Source organism: Macroventuria anomochaeta (genome assembly GCF_010093625.1).
Source record: "Macroventuria anomochaeta strain CBS 525.71 unplaced genomic scaffold BU25scaffold_10, whole genome shotgun sequence".
Classification (NCBI taxonomy): domain Eukaryota; kingdom Fungi; phylum Ascomycota; class Dothideomycetes; order Pleosporales; family Didymellaceae; genus Macroventuria; species Macroventuria anomochaeta.
The window spans coordinates 745,584-768,949 of NW_022985371.1; the positions used below are offsets into that span (position 1 = coordinate 745,584).

The window sequence follows — 23,366 nt, forward strand, 5'->3', positions numbered from 1 at the left end:
TCGCACCGCAGTTCTGAGTCGTCATATCTGATGACTTTGCAGAATCGGCAATAATACTACACTACAAACATTTGAGACGAAGGTCCTAGGAGCATGGCATGACTGGCGACCGGATCACCGGAAGTCAAAAAGGAAGGACCGCAAGAGGAGATGGGAGGAAAGTGGGGCTCACTAGCGTGAAAGACCGCACGATGGTCGCGTTCCACCGTCACGTCTCCACAGGACCTACATTCGCAATCGGTGCTTTCAAGAGTCGGCGCGTAGTAGCAGTCTGATGCTTTATTTATTCACCTCGCTACATTTTTGATCCTCCGGCAGAGACTGAGTTCGAAAAGCCATGGCAGCCGTACCACCTTCATTTCCGAATGCGACGCACGACATAGGCATCAATGTCGAAAGCTGGCTGCTGCCCAAGTCCGCGAACAAACCTCCCTTCGACAGACTTTTCGCAGCTTTGACGTCCAAAAACCCTTTGGAGAGGTCCATAATGAAGATTACGGAGGAGGAACCACTTCCCCAGGTCCTTGATCCTGGTCTGCGGGCCGTGCAAGGGTGGCTCGACGGCCGATCTCCACTGCTCTTGAGCCCTTTCTACCCGATAGTGGTCCGTGTTTGGGCACTTAAGCGTGTCGAACTGCTGCGAACAGGTCGTACATAAAACATATAGACATGTAGGAGCCAGACAGAATCCCGCTCAACACATCTCTTATACCACACCAAAGATCAGTACTTCTAGCATAACGAAGCCAGATCCTCCACTCGCAACCTATCACCACTTCACCGTAGTGAACACACGTGGAGCTGCAAATCTGATAATACGGCGTGATGGTGTCGTAGGGATTCAAGTCGGTTCACAACCTACGTCGAACTTCTATACTCTTGTTTTGAATCTTCTCTCCATTTCTCTGACTGACTTTCTCCGACCCTCGGGTCTAGGACACCCCAATCGGTACACATTAATCACCAGTTTCAAATTCCTTCTTCGGTTCCCATGATCGTCTCACTCCTTCCGTCATCCTTTAATACCGGTACACCCTGTCCCGCTTCTTCCGGAGCCTATCGTGTTCACGGCGCTTCTCCTCCTTGCTCCTCCTCCTTGCTCCTCCTCCTTCCTCCTCCTTGCGGTGGCACTTATCGCAGACAGCACCACCAGGAGCCACCTTAGAGGCCTCACGCTGGTCAATCTCGGAGCGACCACAGCTCCAGCCTGGCACTGCGCGGACGGGGTGCTGGTTACCTCAGCGGCCGTAGCGACGCTGAAGCTTAACGCAGTAGCCGGTCTTCTTGCGGCCGATAGGCTTGAAGCAGCGGTCGCAAAGTAGGACTCGGTAGGTGCACATGTTGATATCGTACGGTTCTAGCCTTGTATTTAACTTGGCGCTGACGGGGCAGTTGAAGCTAGGTGTTATTTCGTGGTCGTGGTACTGCAAGGGGAACAGAGCGTGCATGAAATTTGTATCACCAAGGAGTAGCATCGGACGGTGGAGGTGCTGCCAACTGACAAACGTGATCTTGAAGTCACTGCCGGGCCGGTAGGTGAACATCGCCAATGCTGTGTTCATGGAATCTTTCACAAAACTACCCAAAACCGCCCAGATCTCCTAACTCCTCGATCTTCATCACGAGAACTATTCTGCTGGCACAATCTTCGCCTATCCCCTAGCTTAGAATCCACAAGCATCCTCCCAGTGGTGGAGTCGATAGCAGCAACTTTGCTTTAGCTGCTTCTGGCTCCATCATGAATGCGCGGACGTATGCTGGAAGATCGAGTGCGAACACTTACTCGAAGGCCTCCTCGGCAGTCATCGCACGGTTCTTGGTCCTGCTGCTGATGAACAGCCAGGCCTCCATCTATATTTTAGTGTACAGGATACCCCCATAACCCCGGTCCGACTCGTTTGCCAAGACGTTCCTGCCAACATAATTCGAACATGATACCTTACCCTGTACACTTTGATAGAGTGAGAGTCGGGCAAGGCTCACGGGTGGCGGAGGAACTACCTCATCCGGTTGTCCCTTCCAAGATGGTTGCCAATCGCCGATAGAGTTACGGTCTCCAGCTCACTCAACTGTTTGCACGGAAAATTCTCCAAAGCTGTCGAGTAACTGATTCTCGCCGATGAAAGATTCAATCCAAGGCAGCAATACCGCCAAAATCGATTGCATATCTCAGAAAGAGGCTGAGTCTTCAGAATATTCTGGAAAGAAGGCTGTAAGGCAGCGCACACAAGCGAGAGCTCTCTTCGCTAGTGCTTGGTTTGGTGATTCCATACTGCTGTTTGTGCCGTGCCTAGGGACTCGGACACTCATATGATAGCACACAGTCGCACGCAGACTCCGGAAACATGAAGCTTCTGCGTATTCGTCGTGGAGTCGAGAGTGCGTAAGCAGTACGTTCGGGATGGGTGCGTTGTCCAGCCTTATTTCTAGAGCTGTAACATTGCGACTAGGAATCGTCTCCAACGGGAATCGACGAGTGACTTTGTGAGACAGGTACTTGTAGATGTTGTCCCGGATGTCACACGGCGTCGTCAATAAACAAGATGGGACAGGCGATACTTTCTTCGCAGTAGGATGGACGTGATCGGTATAAGCTTGAGGGTGGTAAAAGGAGTTGAGAGGGCGGGAGAAGAATTTTGTAACGATAAAGCTCGATCGACGAAGCGCAGACGTTCCAGGGTGTTAGTGAAGGTGACACACAGACTAGAGAGACAGGCGTGATCTGATAATCTGCTGTTTCTAATGCCAAGGTACTTGGTTCTAAATTCTTGCAGTTTGACAAGCCGAAACAGGCTGCTTCGATTTCCATCCTGATGCGCTATTTCTTCCGCCCCGCGCTCTTCCTTCCACTTCGTAAGCACATTGGGGAGCTTCTCGAACATGCACCGCACTTCTGGCGTCATCAGATCCAACGTTTCAGTTCTATAGCACATATATTGGTATAAGGAGTCATCAGCCTCGAGGACGTCTCCAGTAATACGGGGCGTTGTCCAGCGCAAGCGAAAGGAATGATTCTTCCTGAGGGTTCTGTCGCGGCACTTTTTCTCTCGATGAAGGTAGCTGTAGATCTTGGCGCGTATTTCGTGGGGCAGCGTGAGCAGGTGGGGAGGATCTGGCGCCACCCGCAGTCGAGGAGAAGGCAACGAAGAGTGGCGAAGAACGGCTATCTCTCTGGTTTCTATCCTGGACCCACGCCTTCCAAACATTACGCATCCCTGTACGCTTTGAAGTGACCCGTCGTCACCTTTCTTGGTGCAGTCTTCGTCCTTCCATGCAATCACCCGCTCGCTCTTCGGCTTATCTTAACCTTATACTCTTTGAACAGCTGTTCCCTCCATTTGATATAACCTCGAGGCTGATCGCTGTACATGACGTCAAGAGATCCTTTCCCAATCGGTGTGTACTGTAGAGATGAGTTCGGCACTGGTGCGAAACATGCTCCTCTACAGTACGTGACAGGCGCCATGCGAGTCCAATTCCAGAGGCGACGGGACGAAACCTAGGCTTCGAAACCAGCTGGGTAGCGCTCCATCGACAGTTCGCACGTTAGACCAGGGGCAGTGAAGCGAAGACGTTCGGAAATGGAGAGATCTTGTCGGAGGGGTGAAGGTATCCACTGATTGCCATCTGTTTGCTAGCGGGTCCACTGCACTGATTGTGTTTGCTAGCGGTCCGCTGCAGTGACTGTCCAGCTCATTTGGTTAGTTCAGTTTGCTTCCCACCCTTCACTGCTATTGCCTTCTACTATATAGTCCCGATCGATTCCAGCCAATAGCTAAAAGAATCAATCAACATCTCAAGCCTTCCACAGATCTTGTCGCCTGTGATCCATTTCGCGTGCTTGGGAAGAGGCTCATCGTGAAAGACGAGAACGACCGCGTATTCTGCGATTCGGATAGTGCGAAGGCCTTCTGCCTTTAGTGCTAGAGCATTCAGGAGGTCGATCGGATCCGCGCCTTCCATGTCTGGGTTTGTCGAGAAATGCAAAGCAACACTTTTGACGTGAGTGAGCGCGATGTCTTCTCAGAGGATTGATCTTACATCCGTGCGCCAGTACTTCTTGTCTTCCCCATGGTTACGATTGAAGATGAGGGCTGATACGTTGTTGATGGGGCCAGACTCTCGGTATTCGGCATTCAGTTGTGGGTGCACACGATTGTTGCGGTACTAGTCGGTCCATACGAGACCCTATTACCCTTACTTAGACTGTTCTGGATTAGCACGTTCCAGAGTCAGTATATAGTCGTCTTCTCCTCACTAGATAGCAACTCAGCGCAGTATTCCATCGACCCGATAGTCCTACATTATCGTTTACCGTAGCTATCAGTATTCTACAGCGGCCCACGCCGCTACAACGATATACGATAGGGTACGCTGGTCAGCTTGACAAAAACTTGCGAAACTCCCATGCGCTCGATCGTGCGCAACTGTAGGTTTCGGTAAAGGTATATCTGGAGGAGCAGTTTGCTTAACCGTCAGAGTCTATGCCCGAGTTTACGGGAGGTACTCAGTGCCAGTCTGCAGACTATCTGCAACCTGATACAGTCTTTCAGGACTACAATGTATCTGTCCTATAGCTAGCCTTTTCTGCAATGATGCCTGACGGTAGACAAGACGCTCTTTCAGATAGTGCTGTCTTTCCTCACCGCTGCATTGTTCGCGTCTCCGTCCGCCCTTGCACATGCTGCACACAGGGTCAAGCAGATGCACCACGACCATCCAAATCCCTTGCTGGATATGCGTAAGGGCCAGAAGGCCAAATTTTGTTCATCTCGTCGGATGTCCGCATCGTGCGATGAATCTCAGATTCGCAACCCCATACGAAGCACGCGACTTCGATGACAGCCATCCGCGGCTCAGCAGACGTGCCAAATAACGGTACGCTTCCGCGTGCCGTCTTAGCCAAAGACGCGCCGATGATCAGCCATGGCTTTCGAGTAGATCAACCAAAAACGGGGTTTCTGGTACATCTGACATCAGATCTTCTGCCGCCGGACTCGTAGGACTGAACAACGCCATCAAACTGCCATCACCGATCGGACGACCTCTATCCTGGACAGCCAGTCTAGGTGTTGAGAGCGAAGGGTTCGAGTGGGTGCAAATGCTGGTCATGTAGCCGAACAGTCCCTAGAACTGCTCCTCGCGTCCCTCAAAATCGAGCATGGTGTAGTCGTTGATGATAACCGTAATATTGATGGGGCGATGATGTTGGAGGCGGCATTCCAACTGTTCGAGATACACCCCTGCAAAGGTGTCTAGAAGATGAGCGTCATCATGGTTTCTGAGTGATCTGCGCTGACCACACTTTGAATTGTGTTGCATCTTTGTATTCGTCATATATTCGCGGGTGAATCAGAAGTACACCGACGAGAGGTACATCCGTGATCGTGACCCTAATCCCATGCGAAAGGGTTGCGCAAACATTTGCATCTCTGTATCTGATAGTCCTGCTGAGGAATGTGTAGATCTGGTCTCGTATCTCGCGGGGCAAGTAAGGTAAGGAGAGTTGGAGGCAATGCAATTGAAACCCGCATTTGAGCGAAGAGGATATACTGCTTCAAGTATTGAGTGTGTCGATGATGGTATTTATGAAAGGCCTGCCTGGCGAATCGACAGTAGAGTGAGTGGCAGCGCCACGATTGGTGGAGTTCTGACCATATCAGTGGAGAAGACCGACTCAGTCGATGCTCACGAGAACATGAACAAAATCTGGGTGACAGAGATCCAAGGCTGGAGGCAGCCAGTGTACTGTCAGTCACTCGGATATTAGGCGTTGGAAAAGCGTCTTACCTCCGACAGGGGATCAAAAAACTGGAAGCCTTCGCACCACTGTAGTCTGAGGAAGTGGTAGACCAATTGACTTGTTCATTGCGTGTGCTACTGTCTATCCTTTGGCCATTTACACAGTCATCACCATCCAGGCTCCATGTCACGGGGAGCGTCAAATTGTTTAGGACGGAGTGTATCAACATGGCCGGTGAGTGGTCGTGTGTGCTTGGTCTCTGACACGTTCTCGCCTCGGAAGTATCCTCGAACCATGTTACGCATACCCGTAGCACATGAGCCTGTTGATGTAGGCTCAACGTCTCCTTCGTCAGCGGCCAGACACTTATGGCAATCTGACGCTTTACAAACAAACGCGTAGTCTGTAGCACCTAAGATCGCTTCCACCCTCTTTCGTTCCAATATGCCTCTCAAATTTTGTCCTGCCTGCACGCCAGCCTGGTACTTACCGTCCTTCCAACGTCCCAACTCTTCTGTTGCTGACGGTGCTATTTGACCTTGATCATCAACTGTCCACAACGACCGCTCATCAAGCTTACATCCCATCGCGGAGTAAACCCAAAACCCAACCCTTACCGGCTCAAAGCTGATCGTATCGACTGCAACCGTGCATTCATTACTTGCCTCCAGTTGATAAGCTTCTATACTTTGCACAAGCCGAAGGCCCTCCAACTTTATGGGAGGTGATGTGAAATATCTACCTCCTCGCTCTTGTCGCATGTCCAGGATGATCCTTTCGATCATATCGAGCATTTCGAATGAGACACCACCACCCATGGAGTCGAGATACGCGATCTTCAGGGTAGTCACCTGAGGATGTACAATTTCGTGTGCGAGTTCTTGGAACATGCGCCAGAACAAGTTGGTATTGTTGGAGAGGCGTTTCTCTTGCTCGGCAGATCTGACGCACCAGTCGATCATCAGAGTGATGCTACGAACTTGATTTGCGAGGATGTGCTGCAGTCGAGCGTCGAGGTGGTGGAAACAAAAGGGCTCTGCAACCACCGCATTAGTCGCATCATTCAGTACACTCGCTACTGATGCCATACCTAGTGTGTCTATTGCAATGTGTGCTGAGTAACTGATCGCCTCTTTGTATTCGTTGTGCAGCTGCCAGTTGACAAGTAGCAGCTGTGGCAAAGGTGCACCCTTGATCCTGACAAAGATGTGGTTGTGAGAAAGCTTATATTTGTCTTTGACGGCAACGTCTCGATTGAGGCGAGCGTATATGGTGTCGCGTATCTCGCGTGGTAAAGCCAAAAGCGGTGAAGTCATTGCGCATTCCCTCTTAACAGACGTACAAAGCGAATTGAAAAGCCGTATCGTGAGATAAGTCGTCTGCGGAATGCTCAAGCTTTTGTGTTTGAGCTTGCTGACGTGGGCGGCCGCTTAGCGATCCTACGAGGCAACTGCGAACCGGTGAGAACCCCTGTCCACAGCCACCAACGCTCGCAAGATGGCACCACGTTCGGTCGGGTTGTTGTGGGACAACAGCCAAGGATATAGTGGCGCAGGTGGCGGAGTCGTGAAGAAATGGATACAGCTGTACTTGGATTCGTTCGTTGCTTCGATTACCTCAATCCCTCTCTCGACTTCCGCTCCTACTCCTCGTCCGACTCCTACTGCGCACTCCATCACTCCTCTCCCCAGGACTCCGACTGCGCCGCCGATCCCTGCTGTCATAGCTCCTGCTTCTGCTTCGACTCCTGCTCCTGTCTCTGCTGTCATAGCTCCGACTGCGATTTCTGCTGTCGTAACTTCGACTCCTGTAGCTCCTCCCACTCCTGTCACTCCCTACACTACCTTCCCTCTCCCTCTCCCTCTCCCTTGTCTTCTCGTCTTCCTCATCCAATAGATCCACCTCGTCGCTTAACGGACTTTCCCTCGGCTCCAGCATGTCCAGGTCTTCCAGATTCGCTCTGCTCGGCAATTTCCACAGACTGGTCGCACAGATGCGCTCCTTCGTGAGCAGGTCGTCTATAAATTGGTCGACGTAGGTAAGACTGAAGTTCTCCTTCAACCTCCTCTTGATCTTTCGATAATCCGTGAGCAGCGGCTCGAGCGTAGTGTAGATCTCGACCGGGTCCCACGCAAGCCTGATGTAGAACGCAGCCAAGCAGCGAAGGTACTTGAATGTGCCCAGTTTGCCCTCAGCATTCAGATCGCGCTTCTTCTCCTCTGCATCACCGTTGGCGCTCCCATTTTCCATTTTCTTATCCTCCTCGACTTGTTCTTCATCGTCGCCAGAGAAGTTGAGCATCTCCAGCACAACATCCCTCTCCGGCACAAGCTGCAGCATCTTGAACGCCAAGCACAAAAACGGCGTCGGCCGCCCTGTTATGCCTGATGTGCCACCGATGAACTTCAACTCGACGGCGCGGTCGCAGAGTGTTGCCGCGTTGAGACCGAAGCACTGCTCTTTCCAGTAGTAGGATTCTGTGATGCGCTCGCGGACGCCTTTTTCAAAGAGCAACGCCGGGTTTTGACCACGGATTAGGGCGCCACTGTAGCCGCGATCGTCGAGGAGCGCGGAGGCGTCGGCGCGGTCGTAGGTCGGTTTTGGCATGGTGGCAAGGGAGCGGGGGAAAGGGCGGGGAATTTATTGCATGCTCAAAGTTGCGAGGATGTGCGAGGGGGACGTTGTGGCGTAGGTATCAAGAGTGATTTTGGTGGGCTTGTCGGTGTAATTGGTGAGTGAGCTCGTCGCATTGCGTCGCGAACAATTTCGAGCTAGGCATCCTTGCACACGGGCTTGTCGATTGTTGCCCCTCACAACAGGGGCTGTCAACAGTCTGCCCTATGAGCGTCTGGCCCACATGGCAACCTCACACGCGTCTACGATAGATGCTTGCTTGCCTGAGCGTTGCATTTCTTTGAACTGTATCTCTACTGCTTCTGCCCTTGCTTTGCAGCGTCCACGGAAAATTTAGACATTAGACATCCTGACATCCTTTTGCTTCTCTGCTTTGAAAGCTAGAAGAAGGATGGGCAGGTTACTGCTCACGAGCGGGCAGGTGTCTGTCATCCTGTCCGCTATCATTGGTATGCGCAATCTCTCGAAGTAGCTGTCGGCCTTGAAGCGCATGCTGATGTAATGTAGTCTTCGCATTCACGTTCGCGCTCTTCCTCTCCGGCTACGTCCTGCAACAGCGCTACGTCCACAATCTCCAAGCCGCAATAAAACCGCGCGTACCGAAAGCGCTACCTGTCCCAAAGCAAATTGAGCCGCCAACGCTCGATGAGAAATGGGCTAGACCCGTGGGCGAAAGGCCACAGGTGGAGGATACGATGGCACAGTACGTGAATGGGCAGGAGCTGGACTGGAGCAGACTGGGGTATGTGCAGGTTGTGAGGGAGCATGTCGAGTTGTGCAGTGCAGTGATGCTGTTGTCAGACTTGCACAGAATGAAGAGCCCAGCGAGGAGGGTGCTGTTGTTCCCCAAGTTGTGGCTGCAGGAGGCGGAGGATAATGGATACAGTGCGGAGATGTCGACTACGAGGAGGTTGCTGGGGACTGCAGCGAGGCGGTATGGAGTTACGTTGATACCCATGGAGCCTATACTCGACGGTGCAGACGGCACGTTGCCTTCGTCCTACTCGCTGGCCAGCTTGTACTCGTTGGTCGACTACGAGCGCCTCATCTACCTGCAAGGACCCGGAGTCCTGCTCGATGCATCGTCGTTGGACTCACTGCTGGCGTTCTCGAAGTCGGAGCCCATGGCTGCATACCCAGCGACACCAGAGAGGAACGATATGTCGATGTCGCTGTTGATGATCCACCCAACACAAGCAAGCTTCCAGCAGCTCAAGGCGATGCGCTCCACAAAGCCAACATCAGATCTCGATCTCTTCCGGGAGGCGTTCACAGTACCTGGGTCGTTGATCTCCGAGTGGTCACTGTCGATGGGCAACGTTGTCTACGAGTCGCAAGATCTGCGCACAGCGAGCAACAGCTTCAATGCAACTGCATTCGAGCAGTCAACAACATTCGTGCGTCTGTCCGACCCAGAAATACCCGGCCCAGAGTACGACATCCCTTACTCAACGCGTGTAAAGCTGCGGCCGCAGAACGAACAGGCACAGGAAGCGTGGAGCAAGCTGTACGAGCGGTTTCGCCAGCAGCGCATGGAGGTGTGTGGGCTAGACCTCGAGTACTACTCGCCGTTAGTACTGGCGGGACTCGCGGCTGGCGGTGTCAATGATGAGCTATGAGGCATATATACCCTGGGGTGCTGGAATTATGATGAAACGGACTGTACATGTACACTGAGGATATTTCTGGTTGCCGATAATGGGGATGCTGCATGGAGGGGTCTCGACCGCCTGGATCGGCGGATGTGCTCGCGGGCAAATAGTTCTGGTGTAGGCGCGCCAGAGGAGCTGGGACCATGACGCAACCACGGCGCCACGGGCATTAGGGCGTGGAATAATTCGTGCCTGAACTAAGTTGAGATGAGATAATCAACCCCGCCCAACACCACACTAAGGAGGTCAGTGTCATCCTGACATGGCTTGTAGCCAATAATAATCCACCCAGCCACTCCTCATGGAACCTCATGGAACCTCATGGAACGGAAGCCCTAGTATGACATCGTGGGTAGCTATTCCAAAGACGTCAAGGGTCACCTCTTCCTGGTGGTCTTCGATACATAACGGTGTATCGGCTTCGTGGGTGATTGCGAATTCTCCTGGCATGAGTTGTCCGTTGGCAACTCGAAGGACGTGTCCTATTGTCTTACGTCGTAGCCAAAGCCTCGCTTGCTTGGCTGCTTTGCGTGATATGAAGCTCCCTTCAGCTCCAGAGTCTATCATTGCCGTGAATCGCCTTCCGTTGATACTAACGGGTATCTTAATTAGTGAGTCGGTGCCCAGCACATTAAGGAACTGCGTTCTGGAGGCTGTGGGCGCTGGCCTAAAAAAAGTCTCCTCATTGTCAAATCCATTCTGGTCCTTGCTCGCTTGGTGAGCTTCACAGGCGGGATTCAAGCAGTTCTGCCATCGTGGGTTGAAGCATGATGGGTTGAAGCATGATCCGTTGACAACTAGCTGCATCTGTACTACCGCTTGTGGGTCCTCAGTACCCAGAAAGTGGAGTTTAGACCGCTTGTCAATCAGGTGTATCTCGCATACGTCGTTGGTGCACTTGTACCAAGGCTGTAAACAGGTGGTGCGTGGTGAAGGAAACCATCCCGCATCAACCTTCTCCTGGTAGTGTATCGTACAAGGGTCGTATGCGCAGTAGGTCCAGTCTATCCTTTCATGGTGAGGATTCTGGTGGTCCAGGTCGTATTGTGGGCGAGGGCTTGGGAGCCTAATGGGTTGTCGATCAAAGTCAGGCTCACTGAGTCCTCTCTGGTTGCGGGCAACTCGTTCTAGGTGCTCACGAGTTGCATGGTTGTTGTGTGCTGTCATCCTGACATGGCTTGCAGCCAATAATAATCCACCCAGTCACACCTCATGGAACCTCATGGAACCTCATGGAACCTCATGGAACCTCATGGAACATCATGGAATCCCATGGAACCTCATGGAACATCATGGAATCCCATGGAACATCATGGAATCCCATGGAACATCATGGAATCCCATAGAACAACACAGAATCTTCTGGTTGCTGACAAATGATTACAAATGATTACAAATGCCAATGTATATAGAACATTCCAGGAGCCAGCAGTCTGTCTATAAAGGCAGCCTGCCCTCCTGCTCAGATAACTCATGTGTTGAAGTCGTACTTTAAGCAAAGCTCGTAAGCACTATTCGATTGGTTCTCGAGGATGAACTCTGGCTCTAGAACAGTAGGGGTAAGTCGCCTGGGTGAAACACCTAACGACGGCTTGGGGTAACGATGAGTAGTACAGGCAATCTGTCTAGCTCGAAGGTTGGTTGAGATCCAATGACAAACTTAATTGACGAGGTTGAACATGAACCATAAGGGTTGTGTTCCTACACATATATATACAGTCCACCAGATCTGCTCGTTGACGAGCAGAGTCGGTCCTGGCCAATCCGGATGGATTGCGGTTCGTCAACGAGCATCGTACCATGCTCGTTGACGAGCATCACGTCATGCTCGTTGACGAGCACTCACGTGACCTTGCTCGTTGACGAGCTCTGTCACGTGTGTCAGCTCGGCTGAGAGCAATCCCCTAGGCGCTGGCCGGGCGGCCTTGCCTTGCTGCGCCTTCCCCCAGGCCTCCGTGTTTGGTTGGCGGTTACTTATTGCTTGTCGTCCTATCGTGGGACGTAGGATCGTAACATGGATTACCACAGAATTCCAGAATCCCATGGGACAGAATCCCAGACTCGCTTATCCCATGTCCCATGGGACGCTAAGCCTTACCAACGGCTAGCGCAACCACGTGAGTTGTACTGGTGTCATACAGCAGGGCGCTGGCCACCTTCATGGCTGTCCTGCTGTATTGTAAGGAGGTGCCTTGCACTATGCCTATATATTAGATGCAGAGCCCAATATCAGCAGTTGTGCTGATATTGATGTACTTTTTGGCCATTTGGCACAATGGGGCTCTGCATTGTTACACCTATGCCAAAAGGCATGTGCAAGTTGAATCAACAGATTCATCTTGCATAGTTGATATTTTATACTGGTGGAAAAGCATGACTGCGCTGCTCCTCAGCTCTAAGCCTAGCCCACACCCATAGGTGGGTCCACATGGGTCTAGCCCATTACAGAGACCTTGGGATGGAACCTAAAGAATGCTAAAAAGACTCCTTCTTTGTGCTTGGGATAAGATCACAATGAAACAGATCAGGAGAAGGATCATTGATATACCTGATAGATGTAGACAGCTCTGTAAAATGGTGGAGAAAAGATCCGTAGTGTCACGGGTATATACTGTTCGGTTCCCAGTACCCATATCTATTGGGTTACTGTACCTTTTTGGTTGGTGTAGCTCAGGTGGGACCGAGCCGAGCCCTCACACGTAGCAAGGTCTGGTGACTCCTATAACACCACAAAATATCTGTGTACAAGCCTCAGCACCTATCCTAATAGATGCATCTTGAAAATTGCATCAAACTGACCCAATGTGACCTCCTAAACCTCACTATTCATCGATTTGTATGCATGTTGTATGGGGGGATGAATGGTGGGGAGGGATTACCTCATCTCAGCTTAATTCGGGCACGAATTATTGCACGCCCTAATGCGGGCTTCCGCCGAGCTGCACTGAGCTGTCGAGGGTAGCTGTGGTGCAGCCTTGCAGAGCTCGAGGAGCGACTGTAGAGGGCATTGATGGGCAATTGAAACACGCAGGAAGCTTGCATCGAGCATCCATCAAACAATTGTCGCTGCTGCACACCCTCTGGCCCGTAGCATGCAGACAGGGCCCGCCGTGCTGCGTGACGACCCTGTGCAGCTCACTCGTTGAATCGCTGCTTCCCCCGCGAAGCCTCAACCACGCCAACCCCTCACGGCCAGTGCAACGCTCTCTCTCCCAGACTCCCCATCCGTTGCACTCCTACGACATCGCTATCGCCGCCTATGCACGCGCAATAATCCTGCCTCGCGCCCTAATTGCTCTGATCCCCCTGCTGCACCCGCGCACTCCGCACCTCCGCCCACTGAAGACGCCCGACGCGGCACCGCGCCCAGCAGCAGCAGCAGCAGCAGCAGCAGCAGCTCCCTCTCCCCAGGGCACGCCTCCCCAGGGCAGGGCCTCGAATTTCACGACCTCCTCCCGCCCGTATTATGCCTACCCTCGGATTTCTCAAGAAGAAGCGGACGAAGGACTCGGGCGGCTCCAAGGACCTCGATTCGCCGACGTCGCCCATCAAAGAAACGTCGTCGGGCTCGTCCATCACCCCAACCACCTCCAAGAACCGCACCTCGGGCTCCTTCCACATGACCAAGACGCGCACCAACGACAGCGCCCACAGCCACGCCATTAGTCAGCAACAGTCGGCCACGCAGCAGCACCAGCAGCAACAGGCACAGCAGCAGGCACAGCAGCAGTCCAATGCGCCCTCGGCCGCGCCGCACAAGCCGACCGACTCGATGAACCCCGCCTACAGCCCGCACCCCGTCGCGAGCCCGCACAGCAACCCGCAGCAGCCCTCGCACAACGTCGCCAGTATACAGAACCTGATACACCCGACCAACAGCATCCCGCAGCAGCAGCATGCCAGCAACAATGCCACTAAAAACGGCGGCGTACAGTTCCAGACGCAGCCCCTCAACCAGACCCGCGTCACCAAGGGCAAGTACTCGCTGACCGACTTCACCATCCAGCGCACCCTCGGCACCGGCTCCTTTGGGCGCGTGCATCTCGTGCAGAGCAAGCACAACCAGCGCTTCTATGCCGTCAAGGTGCTGAAGAAGGCCCAGGTCGTCAAGATGAAGCAGGTCGAGCACACCAACGACGAGCGCCGCATGCTGCAGCAGGTCAAGCACCCGTTCCTCATCACCCTGTGGGGCACCTTCCAGGACTCGAAGAACCTGTACATGGTCATGGACTTTGTCGAAGGCGGTGAGCTGTTTAGTCTGCTGCGAAAGTCCCAGCGCTTCCCCAACCCCGTCGCCAAGTTCTACGCCGCCGAGGTCACCCTGGCCCTCGACTACCTGCACTCGCACAACATCATCTACCGCGACCTGAAGCCCGAGAACCTGCTGCTCGACCGCCACGGCCACCTCAAGATCACCGACTTCGGCTTTGCCAAGGAGGTGCCGGACATCACATGGACCCTCTGCGGTACGCCCGACTACCTCGCGCCTGAGGTCGTGGCCTCCAAGGGCTACAACAAGTCGGTCGACTGGTAGGTTTTGATTGCCTGCTGCATCCTGTCCGTGCTAACTCGTCTAGGTGGTCGCTCGGCATCCTTATCTTCGAAATGCTCTGCGGCTTCACGCCCTTCTGGGACGGCGGCTCCCCCATGAAGATCTATGAAAACATCCTCAAATCGCGAGTGAAATATCCGCCATACATCCACCCGGACGCGCACGACCTGCTCCAGAAGCTCATCACCCCGGACCTCACCAAGCGACTTGGCAACCTGCATGGCGGCAGCAAGGACGTAATGAACCATCCCTGGTTCGCAGAGGTAACGTGGGACAGGCTGCAGAAAAAGGACATTGACGCACCCTACGTACCACCTGTCCGCGCTGGCGTCGGCGATGCCAGCCAGTTCGACAAGTACCCCGAAGAGACGGAGGCGTATGGTCAGGCTGGTGACGACCCGTGCGTGGCGAAACCTCCTTATGATATCGAACATGTGCTAAAATGTCCCAATAGGCATGGACACCTCTTCCCAGACTTCTAGACACACTTCCCGCCTTGTCGTCGTAAGAAGGTCGAAGTCTTGTTCAGCCTCTCCTTTGTACGCCCATCGAAGCTCCTGTAGCATATCGACGGCACTTTCGAACCTCGAGCCTACAACAATCACCTATAGTGCGGCAATGTGCTCCGCCGATGTACTTCCCTCCTTGTCTTTGTCCCTACGATTTTCCAGTCTTTCAACACGCGCTTTTGAATAGGTAGCCATCGTCGAGGTGATCCGATGGTTTTTGCAACTACTTGTTATTGTTATGGTGGAGCTCGGCATCCACTCAGATGTGCGGTCGGGGATCTCTGAAGGCCAGATGGATGGTCTGGCATGATGAAGTACTGATGTAGGAAAAAATACTGTGGTAGTGTAGTGCCAACGAAAATCAAAAGACACTATTTTTGATACCACGACCCTCTGTGGAAAAGTCCTGACCATTGCTATTCCAGCTACGAGCAAGTTGTTGTAAGAATGGTCAAGAATATCCCATTTCATCTCGCATCGCGACCAAGAAGCTCAGATTTGACAATGCATCCGTGAGATCTACGCAGGCAACGGGATGATCCTTTCACAATGATTCGTGCGCTTGAATAAAACACCTCAGGTTGGACACCTGACAAGCAGTGACAACTGGGATACGTCCTCCACGGAGAACAGTCGCGGAACAGGTTGCCGAAAGTTGATTTCAAACGCCGTCACAAATAGGATGTTAAACTAATCACTCAAACGCTGTCACTCGGGCGCAATAAATACAGCAGGGCTGCGTACGGGCAATGTCAGGAGGATAACCTTGTTGTGCATAAACATGTAAAAAGTGGATTTGCAGCGATTCTGAATAATTCGTTCCAATATTTGGTGTTTGCAATCGTTTGCACCTTTGAGAGCTTCAAGATGACATCACAGGCGTTGACAATGGAACAGCAGAGCCAAGCCGGACAGAAACTCGGGACGCCAGCAGCCTTGCGGTCGGGAACGCGATCGCGCATCGAAACAGACGAAGCGGAGGTGCTTGGCACAGCATCATCACGGGATGCGGAGAAGACACCACACCTCGAAGACATCACAGTCACAGTAAAAAGAGATGGAAAAGCAGGTTTACACAGATTGTTAGACTGGGATGACCTCCGCCTGGCAGCGTAACAACGCCTACATCCTAACCGGGCATCGGCGCGCAAGTCCTTCCCACATTGCATCGATCCAAAGTACTTGGAGATGGCATAATGAGACGGTGAACATCTGGGCGCATATCCTTGGTCGGTTATCTTCGGAGTTGCCAGAGTTGTGTTTTGTGGAAGTATGCTGAAAGGGAAGAGGTGGATCAAGCAGATGTAGGATCCGTGTTGGTGTATTTTGGGGGGTGCGTGGTGTGCTTTGCTGTGAGCAGTGTGTAAGTATTCGACTTCTCTTTTCGGTGCGATCCAGCATTAGCTCTTGTTACCAGTTGCTCCAGCAGAGCTCAGGCTGGCTTGTGTGGCCATTTGTGTGCTTCGTCCCAACCGGTTTTGCCTGCTCGAGAAAGAGATGTTGTTACCATACCTACTTCAAAGTCAAGCTGACCGCTGCAGATACCACATCTCCCTCGACCACAGCGAAACCGTGCGTTGCACAACGTGCCAGGCCGACTACCTCTCCATCGTCGCCCCCCTCCTCGGTACTACACTCTCCAGCACGCACTTCGGCTTCTACTGCGAGCCCCCATTTGCGCGCCCTCTACCAACCCCTCGCCATCTTCTTTGCCCTCCTCTGCGCGATCGCCACCCTCCACACCGTCTTCTCGAATCCCACAGGTCATCGGGTACGCACAGCCGTGTACTGTCTCCTCGGGCTCGCAAGCTTCGCGCCAATTGTGCATGGCGTATTACTCCACGGTATGAGGGAGCATGACAGGACGATGAGTTTGGGGTTGTATGTGAGTTTGGGGTGCTGTCATGCGTCAGGGGCGGTGTTGTATGCGGTGAGGTTTCCGGAGAGGTGGTATCCGAGGACGTTCGATTTGTGCGGGAGCAGTCATCAGCTTATGCATGTATTGGTTGTGTGTGGGGCGGCGTGTTACGGGGTGGGCGTGGTAAGAGCGTTTGCGGGGGCGAGGGAGAGGGAGTACTGAGCTGGTACTCTCTGAAGCGACGGTAGAAGACATGGCGACGATGTTATGTCTTGGTGCAACTGGCTGAAAGCTGAGCCGTCAGGTTGCCATCGGAAGGAGGTGATAAAGTTTTTGCTGCACTGACGCGCAGGGCAAGAACGGAAGGAGGGCAGATTTTAACCCACAACACTCAACCTGTCTTACCAGACCCTCAACCGTGTGCTCGAATGCAACGATACAACACCATGATCCATCTGCAAAATCTAAGGGGTAAGTCAAGAGCTGCTTGTGGTCACTATGCTCTCGGTGCAGCGACTTTCCACAGCCCGCGAAAGATAGCGAGGGCCTTCCCAGTCAGAATCGAAATTTTTGTGTGGCCCTGCGAAGTCCCAACACCAGTACTATCGAGCATGATCGCTCTGTTGTCAGCACCTCCTCGGACTATCCGGCTTTCCTTCGACTCTAATCAGGTACCCACCGCCAAGAGCAGCTTCGAAGCCCAACATCCTGCGCCATGCATCCTTGAGCTTGAGCTCTCCTGATACCAATGAAGACTTCCTGCGGTGAAGGTACTTCGTTGCTGTTTCTCCGATACTTGGAGTCCGATGTCGCGACATGCCCACGCTCACATGTCTGGACCATCGCAGGTCGCACGCCGACGACACACTTCGACAGCCACAAAAGGCTATCGCCGCGGATTAGCTTGTCAATAGTTGATTTGATAGTGGGGCGCGTTCCAGCAGACAAGGCGACTTCGCGATGTACTCGACACGCGAAAACGCTTCGATAACAGTTGCATGGGCAAGCACCATGACGGTAGCCCAGAGGTTATCGAATTGATATACACAACCACCACAGAGAGATTCACACCAGCAATTAAAGAGCCATGGGGCAAGGAGTGTTAGCCTACAATGTTGCTGCGAGATAAAGCACTGTCGATATGCCTGATTGGCCTATGAACAGCTCGCAAGGCACATTACTCCAGACTACACGAGCGATCTCAGAGACTCGCGACAACTCCGGAGTAAGATTCTGGGGCATCTGAGATTACGATGAGATCTGTGCAACTGTCGTGGTTGTTATCAGCGTCGTGCTACACAAAGTTGGTGCGTATCGGTCGGTGATTGACCACACGGGAACAGCTCACCACCTCTTGCACGACGATCAGCTCGCACTACGAAGCAGAAAAAGAAGACTTAATGTCGCGCGTATCTTTCAATCTCAGCTTTCCTTCCGAATGCCGATTCTCAGTCTGGGGCCTCTTCAGATCTACTGCAACGCCACAAGCTGGCAGGTCCGAGCCACAACAATTATCAGTTGTATCAGCCCGTAGACACAGTCGACTTGTCAGAACGACCGCGGAAAAGCTACAATTCTTATTATCTGCTGCGGCTCTGATAAGGTTGTCTGAAAGCGGTAGGAACGTGGTGCCAAGAGATAGCCAGAGATAAGAGAACGCCCGTCAGAGAACTTCCAGATCTCCACCATCCCACGTCAAGCGTGGTTTCAGCGAATCACATTCCTCCGCATCAATGTTACACCGTCAACTTCAATATTTTGACCGTTCATCCATGCTTTACGAAGCTCTACCGAAATGTCTTTGAGTGCTAGACGGTGCCACAGCGCTGATCGGAGACGCACCGAAGCTGCGGTCGACATGTGCCTGCTCCCGCAGTCCTGGTCGTAAGCGTGTTGGACGCTAACGTAGATAACGAGAACGCCAAAGCCTTCAATTCCAGGCCAGGAGCTTAATTATCACCCTTGGCACCGTGGATGATGTGCATCTCAGTCTTGGATTAGGAAAGGCGTGCGTCACGGTGTTCGACCGCGGAAGTAGTGAATTCGATGTCTGTGATGCCCGATATATAACTTCTCGTGCCGTATCTTCATGTCTTATCTGTAGGCATCCAGCAGCTCCTCTCTACAGCAGGGCCCCGCATACACCCCAGTCTCTCCACACAGATACCCCAGATCTCCTGCGAAGCATCCTACACAATGGGCTTTCAACTGAGGCAGCTCTGGTCAGCGCCAGAGATCAACCCCTACAACAAGAAAGCGAAGTCGATTCCTATCTTCAACCCTGTCGACAAATATGGCCGTGTATTCTTCTTCAGTTACCTCGGATTCTTCATTGCGTTCTGGTCATGGTAAGATCTCTCCACATCCCAATTTAGCTCCCACATCATACTGACTAGTCCCAGGTACGCGTTTCCGCCTCTAGTATGATGACCCACAATCTCACCCAATCAACTGTACGACTAATACTGCTGCAGCTAAGCATCAGTATCAAGAAGGACATGCACCTGTCTCAAAATGAGGTTGCCAACTCCAACATCATTGCACTGACTGCGACACTGCTCGTGCGAGCTATCGCCGGTCCTATGTGCGATAGCATTGGCCCGCGCAAGACCTTTGCTGCCCTGCTCTTCATGGGTGCGATCCCCACTGCGCTTGCAGGTACTGCGAAGAACGCTATGGGTTTGTACTTCATTCGTTTCTTCGTCGGTATCCTCGGCGGCACCTTTGTTCCTTGCCAGGTTTGGACCACCGGGTTCTACGACAGGAACATTGTCGGAACTGCCAACGCGCTTGTCGGCGGATGGGGCAATTCTGGTGGTGGTATCACTTAGTAAGCACTCCACACTACAGCTTGTCTTGCATGGCTAACCACAGACAGCTTCGTCATGCCTGCCATTTACGATTCTCTCCGTCTTGAGCGTGGCCTGTCTTCTCACGTGGCATGGCGCGTATCCTTCATCGTTCCTTTCATCCTCATCGCCCTCACAGCGACCGGTCTTCTGCTCCTTACCGATGACACACCCACCGGCTCCTGGGCCGACCGAGGTGCTGTAGTTGTCCGCGGTACTCACCAAGCCAATGTCGTTGCCACCACTGGCGGTATTATGGACAAGCCTGAAGCAACCTCTGGATCCATCAGCTCCTCGGATGAGAAGAAGAAGGGACCTGTGCGCGACATCGAGTCTGCTTCCACCTCTGACGATGGCCAGATCCTTGACGAAGTTCAGCACGAAGTTGTCGTGAAGCCAACCTTCAAAGAAGCCATGAAGGTCTTGGTCTCCCCACAGACTATCATGCTGTGCGCCGGATACTTCTGCTCCTTCGGCGGTGAGCTCGCTATCAACTCCATCCTCGGCTCCTACTACCTCAAGAACTTCCCCTCCCTCGGCCAGACCCAGTCTGGTCGGTGGGCAGCCATGTTTGGCCTCCTCAACGTTGTCACCCGCCCGCTCGGTGGCTTTATTGGTGACCTAATTTACAAGTACACCAACGGCAGCCTGTGGGCGAAGAAGTTCTGGATCCACTTCGTCGGTGTCATGAGTGGTATCTTTCTCATCGTCATTGGCAAGCTCAACCCCCACAATCTTGATACTATGATTGGTCTTGTTGCGCTGATGGCTATCTTTATGGAGGCTGGCAACGGCGCTAACTTCGCGCTGGTGCCTCACATCCACCCTCACGCCAACGGTATCTTGTCCGGTATTGTTGGTGCGACGGGTAACTTCGGTGGTATCATCTTCGCTATTATCTTCCGCTACCACCCTGGTCAGTATGCGCGTGTTTTCTGGATCATGGGTTGCATGATCATTGCGCTCAACATTTGCTTGGCGTGGGTCAGACCTATTCCTAAGGGCCAGGTTGGTGGTCGCTAGGTCACGACTAATGTTTGAGCTGCACTTTCTGTCTTTGTTATTGAGCGCTTGTTTCGAGATACCTTACACTGTACATTGCGATAGATGCAATTGAGATATAATGAGCAATGTGTTTTGCCACCTCTGTTCGTGCCTTAACCTCGACTTACTCTTTCCTCTTGTTGCAGGAAAGTATCTGTACTCGAGCTACCCGCGTTCTCGCCCTAACCGACCACAACATCATTTCACCGTGCACGATACACCGAAGCACAGCGGGGTCAGGTATAGTTTGACAGCATAGGTTCTCGTCGCTCGCTGACGTAGTAATATAGGTGCCATCCACCGCAATGATGCCTGCTCAAGGTCCCTGCCTACTCACCCTGCCATGCGAGATCCGAGACGAAATCTATAGCTACCTCCAGTATGAGGTCCAGCTCTCCGGAGTTTGCCTTACTGTCGATTTGCGAGTGGTATTGCATAATGCGCCGTATTTGAGCGTTCTCCTTACCCATGCTAGACTCTATGCTGAGTATGTATATTGAGGCCCATAGCGTTCAATACTTGTTTCTGCCGCCATCGCAGCGGACCTGATCTCTGGGTCTCCAGCCTACTACAACGACATATGCAGCATAACCGCAAGACGCTCAGACCGCGTTGCTTCTCTGAGGCTGAGACTGTCACTTTTGACATGTTATCCTGACTGAGCATACTCTCTTCTGACGAGCTATACGCCATCATGGAAGAAGTGGGATCGCGCGCCCCGTTTCCGAAGATACTTTGCCTCAGGCAACGACGCTTCACTGGTCATATACTAACAGTGGGCTCCCCATGGACCTTGAGTACTGCAGAAGTCCGTCTCTCATGGACCCCCCGACTACGCTGTTACGATCAAGGAGCAACTCGCACAACAACACTGAACGAACAGGACTACGCAACGATACGAGAGGAGCCGAGGAACTGTATTATCGATCGACCCGAGCAGTGAGGCCGCGTCGGCGATACTCAGTATGATCATCAATCTCGGTCAAGCAACTCGAGCAGTTAGGCCGCGTCAGTATACTTGTTACGAGCAGTATACTTGATACCGAGCGATCTGAGCAAGTCCTCCTGCTAAAGTATATAACAAGTAGACACGCTGCCCTTATGGCATCGTGTTCAACCTCGTCAATCAACTTTGTTATTGGAATCTCACTTGCTCTCGAGCCAGACAGTATACTTTGTACTACTCATTGCAACCAGTCGCCACGGTCTTTGACTAGACGACTAACTGACTATTACGAAGGCTACTACCGCCTCGCCCGGATAGTCTACCCCTGACCACCCGAGCCTTGCTTAGGTGACTGTCAAACCCCTACGGCTTTCTGTACCTCTGCTCATCCCCAAGAACCAATCGAATAGTGTCTACGAGCTTTGCTTAAGGCACGAATCGCAACATACGCTCGCGGACTTGCCCATGATTCAAAATGCTGGAGACTACTGAGTCTCGTACAATTCCGGAGAAACGGTTCTACATGAGCTTCAAGAAGTCGGGGTGTATATGTACAGTGCGTCGACATCAAGTAGCTAGTGTTGGATAAAAGTTGTATATTATCCGTGGTTGGGGCGAGCCTCTGAGCTATACGACCAAGGTATGTAACAACGCTAATTCATATGGTAACCACTATACACCAAATCCTCCTGCTTCAGTCCCCTTTCTGCAAATAGTAAATGTTTCAATAACGTACCCCACGGGCGAGTCGTATTGAAAGTAAAGTTGGGTGTATGTCTTGTTGTGGTTATCAGACGTCGAGGGACGCAGCTAACTAGGTAAACAGACTAGCCCAATTGGATAATATGCACCCGTGGAAACCACCTTCCAACAAGTCGGACACCGAGCAAGTTGGACACTTTTGCCAAGAACCCACTATACTCGGGCCCTTATCGGTTCTTAACAAAAGTCTCAACGAGACTGCCCGTGCAAAGCACGGGCCTCCCACCTCAACGATAATCATATAGTCAACGATAATTGAGGCTTGAACTTGAGTTTACATGTGTTTTATAAGGCAAATTGATCTGGTTATGATATTGCAGATACTATCAAAATGTCATCCTGACATGGCTTGCAGCCAATAACAATCCACCCAGTCACACCTCATGGAACATCATGGAACCTCATGGAACCTCATGGAATCCCATGGAACCTCATGGAACCCCATGGAATCCCATGGAACAACACAGAATCTTCCAGTTGCTGACAAATGCTGACAAATGATTACAAATGATTACAAATGCCAATGTATCTAGAACATTCCAGGAGCCAGCAGTCTGTCTATAAAGGCAGCCTGCCCTCCTGCTCAGATAACTCATGCTTGCAATTCAAAACTCAATCCACTCCTTTAATTCACCTCAACAACTCCTTCCTCAACTCACTCCTCACTGATCCTTTGTGGTATTCCCACACTTGATCCCTTCTTTATCACTTATCCTTTTTACCACTTGTGGTATCCCCACACTTGGTCTCCTCTACACCCTTATCTCCAACAAGCCTGAACCATCCTTCCACCAATCCTTCCATCTCAGAGAGCAGT

The 23,366-nt window shown here is 52.3% G+C and overlaps 8 protein-coding genes across 8 annotated transcripts; 5 read left to right on the plus strand and 3 right to left on the minus strand.

Annotated features, from left to right (window-relative positions):
* Nucleotides 1-1,019: 1,019 nt before the first annotated feature.
* BU25DRAFT_457135 (uncharacterized protein) lies at nt 1,020-7,059 on the minus strand (the record flags this gene model as incomplete). Its single annotated transcript, XM_033710090.1, has 2 exons — nt 1,020-1,237; nt 6,486-7,059. 2 exons carry the CDS (start codon nt 7,057-7,059, stop codon nt 1,020-1,022), a joined length of 792 nt encoding a protein of 263 aa, XP_033563668.1.
* A 556-nt stretch (nt 7,060-7,615) lies between these two features.
* On the minus strand, nt 7,616-8,350 carry BU25DRAFT_323438 (PRP38-domain-containing protein; the record flags this gene model as incomplete). Its single annotated transcript, XM_033702259.1, has 1 exon — nt 7,616-8,350. A coding segment is annotated over one exon (735 nt), but the record flags the coding sequence as incomplete, so codon positions are not given.
* Nucleotides 8,351-8,559: 209 nt separating this feature from the next.
* BU25DRAFT_22593 (glycosyltransferase family 8 protein) lies at nt 8,560-10,009 on the plus strand. Its single transcript, XM_033701368.1, has 2 exons — nt 8,560-8,826; nt 8,885-10,009. The coding sequence occupies exons 1-2, from the start codon at nt 8,769-8,771 to the stop codon at nt 9,994-9,996; spliced, it is 1,170 nt and encodes a 389-aa protein (XP_033563670.1). The 5' UTR covers nt 8,560-8,768; the 3' UTR covers nt 9,997-10,009.
* An 815-nt stretch (nt 10,010-10,824) lies between these two features.
* BU25DRAFT_324640 (uncharacterized protein) lies at nt 10,825-11,067 on the minus strand (the record flags this gene model as incomplete). Its single annotated transcript, XM_033702276.1, has 1 exon — nt 10,825-11,067. A coding segment is annotated over one exon (243 nt), but the record flags the coding sequence as incomplete, so codon positions are not given.
* Nucleotides 11,068-13,127: 2,060 nt separating this feature from the next.
* BU25DRAFT_389717 (Pkinase-domain-containing protein) lies at nt 13,128-15,167 on the plus strand. Its single transcript, XM_033704532.1, has 2 exons — nt 13,128-14,559; nt 14,607-15,167. The coding sequence occupies exons 1-2, from the start codon at nt 13,496-13,498 to the stop codon at nt 15,061-15,063; spliced, it is 1,521 nt and encodes a 506-aa protein (XP_033563672.1). The 5' UTR covers nt 13,128-13,495; the 3' UTR covers nt 15,064-15,167.
* Nucleotides 15,168-15,957: 790 nt separating this feature from the next.
* On the plus strand, nt 15,958-17,862 carry BU25DRAFT_420316 (uncharacterized protein; the record flags this gene model as incomplete). The annotated part of the gene is made up of 6 exons (XM_033708002.1): nt 15,958-16,137; nt 16,202-16,360; nt 16,451-16,453; nt 16,508-17,131; nt 17,301-17,419; nt 17,703-17,862. The coding sequence occupies 6 exons, from the start codon at nt 15,958-15,960 to the stop codon at nt 17,860-17,862; spliced, it is 1,245 nt and encodes a 414-aa protein (XP_033563673.1).
* A 1,232-nt stretch (nt 17,863-19,094) lies between these two features.
* BU25DRAFT_465780 (nitrate transporter-like protein) lies at nt 19,095-20,820 on the plus strand (the record flags this gene model as incomplete). Its single annotated transcript, XM_033710665.1, has 4 exons — nt 19,095-19,296; nt 19,351-19,369; nt 19,423-19,778; nt 19,827-20,820. The coding sequence occupies exons 1-4, from the start codon at nt 19,145-19,147 to the stop codon at nt 20,818-20,820; spliced, it is 1,521 nt and encodes a 506-aa protein (XP_033563674.1). The 5' UTR covers nt 19,095-19,144.
* Nucleotides 20,821-22,968: 2,148 nt separating this feature from the next.
* BU25DRAFT_409361 (uncharacterized protein) lies at nt 22,969-23,328 on the plus strand. Its single transcript, XM_033706032.1, has one exon. The coding sequence runs from the start codon at nt 23,067-23,069 to the stop codon at nt 23,241-23,243; it is 177 nt and encodes a 58-aa protein (XP_033563675.1). The 5' UTR covers nt 22,969-23,066; the 3' UTR covers nt 23,244-23,328.
* The last annotated feature ends 38 nt before the right edge of the window (nt 23,329-23,366 follow it).

Coding starts and splice junctions, on each gene's coding strand:
- BU25DRAFT_22593 (XM_033701368.1), top strand. CDS start 8,769: ATGGGCAGGTTACTGCTCACGAGCGGGCAGGTGTCTGTCATCCTGTCC. Junction 8,827..8,884: donor CATCCTGTCCGCTATCATTG/GTATGCGCAATC, acceptor GATGTAATGTAG/TCTTCGCATTCACGTTCGCG.
- BU25DRAFT_389717 (XM_033704532.1), top strand. CDS start 13,496: ATGCCTACCCTCGGATTTCTCAAGAAGAAGCGGACGAAGGACTCGGGC. Junction 14,560..14,606: donor TACAACAAGTCGGTCGACTG/GTAGGTTTTGAT, acceptor TAACTCGTCTAG/GTGGTCGCTCGGCATCCTTA.
- BU25DRAFT_409361 (XM_033706032.1), top strand. CDS start 23,067: ATGCCAATGTATCTAGAACATTCCAGGAGCCAGCAGTCTGTCTATAAA.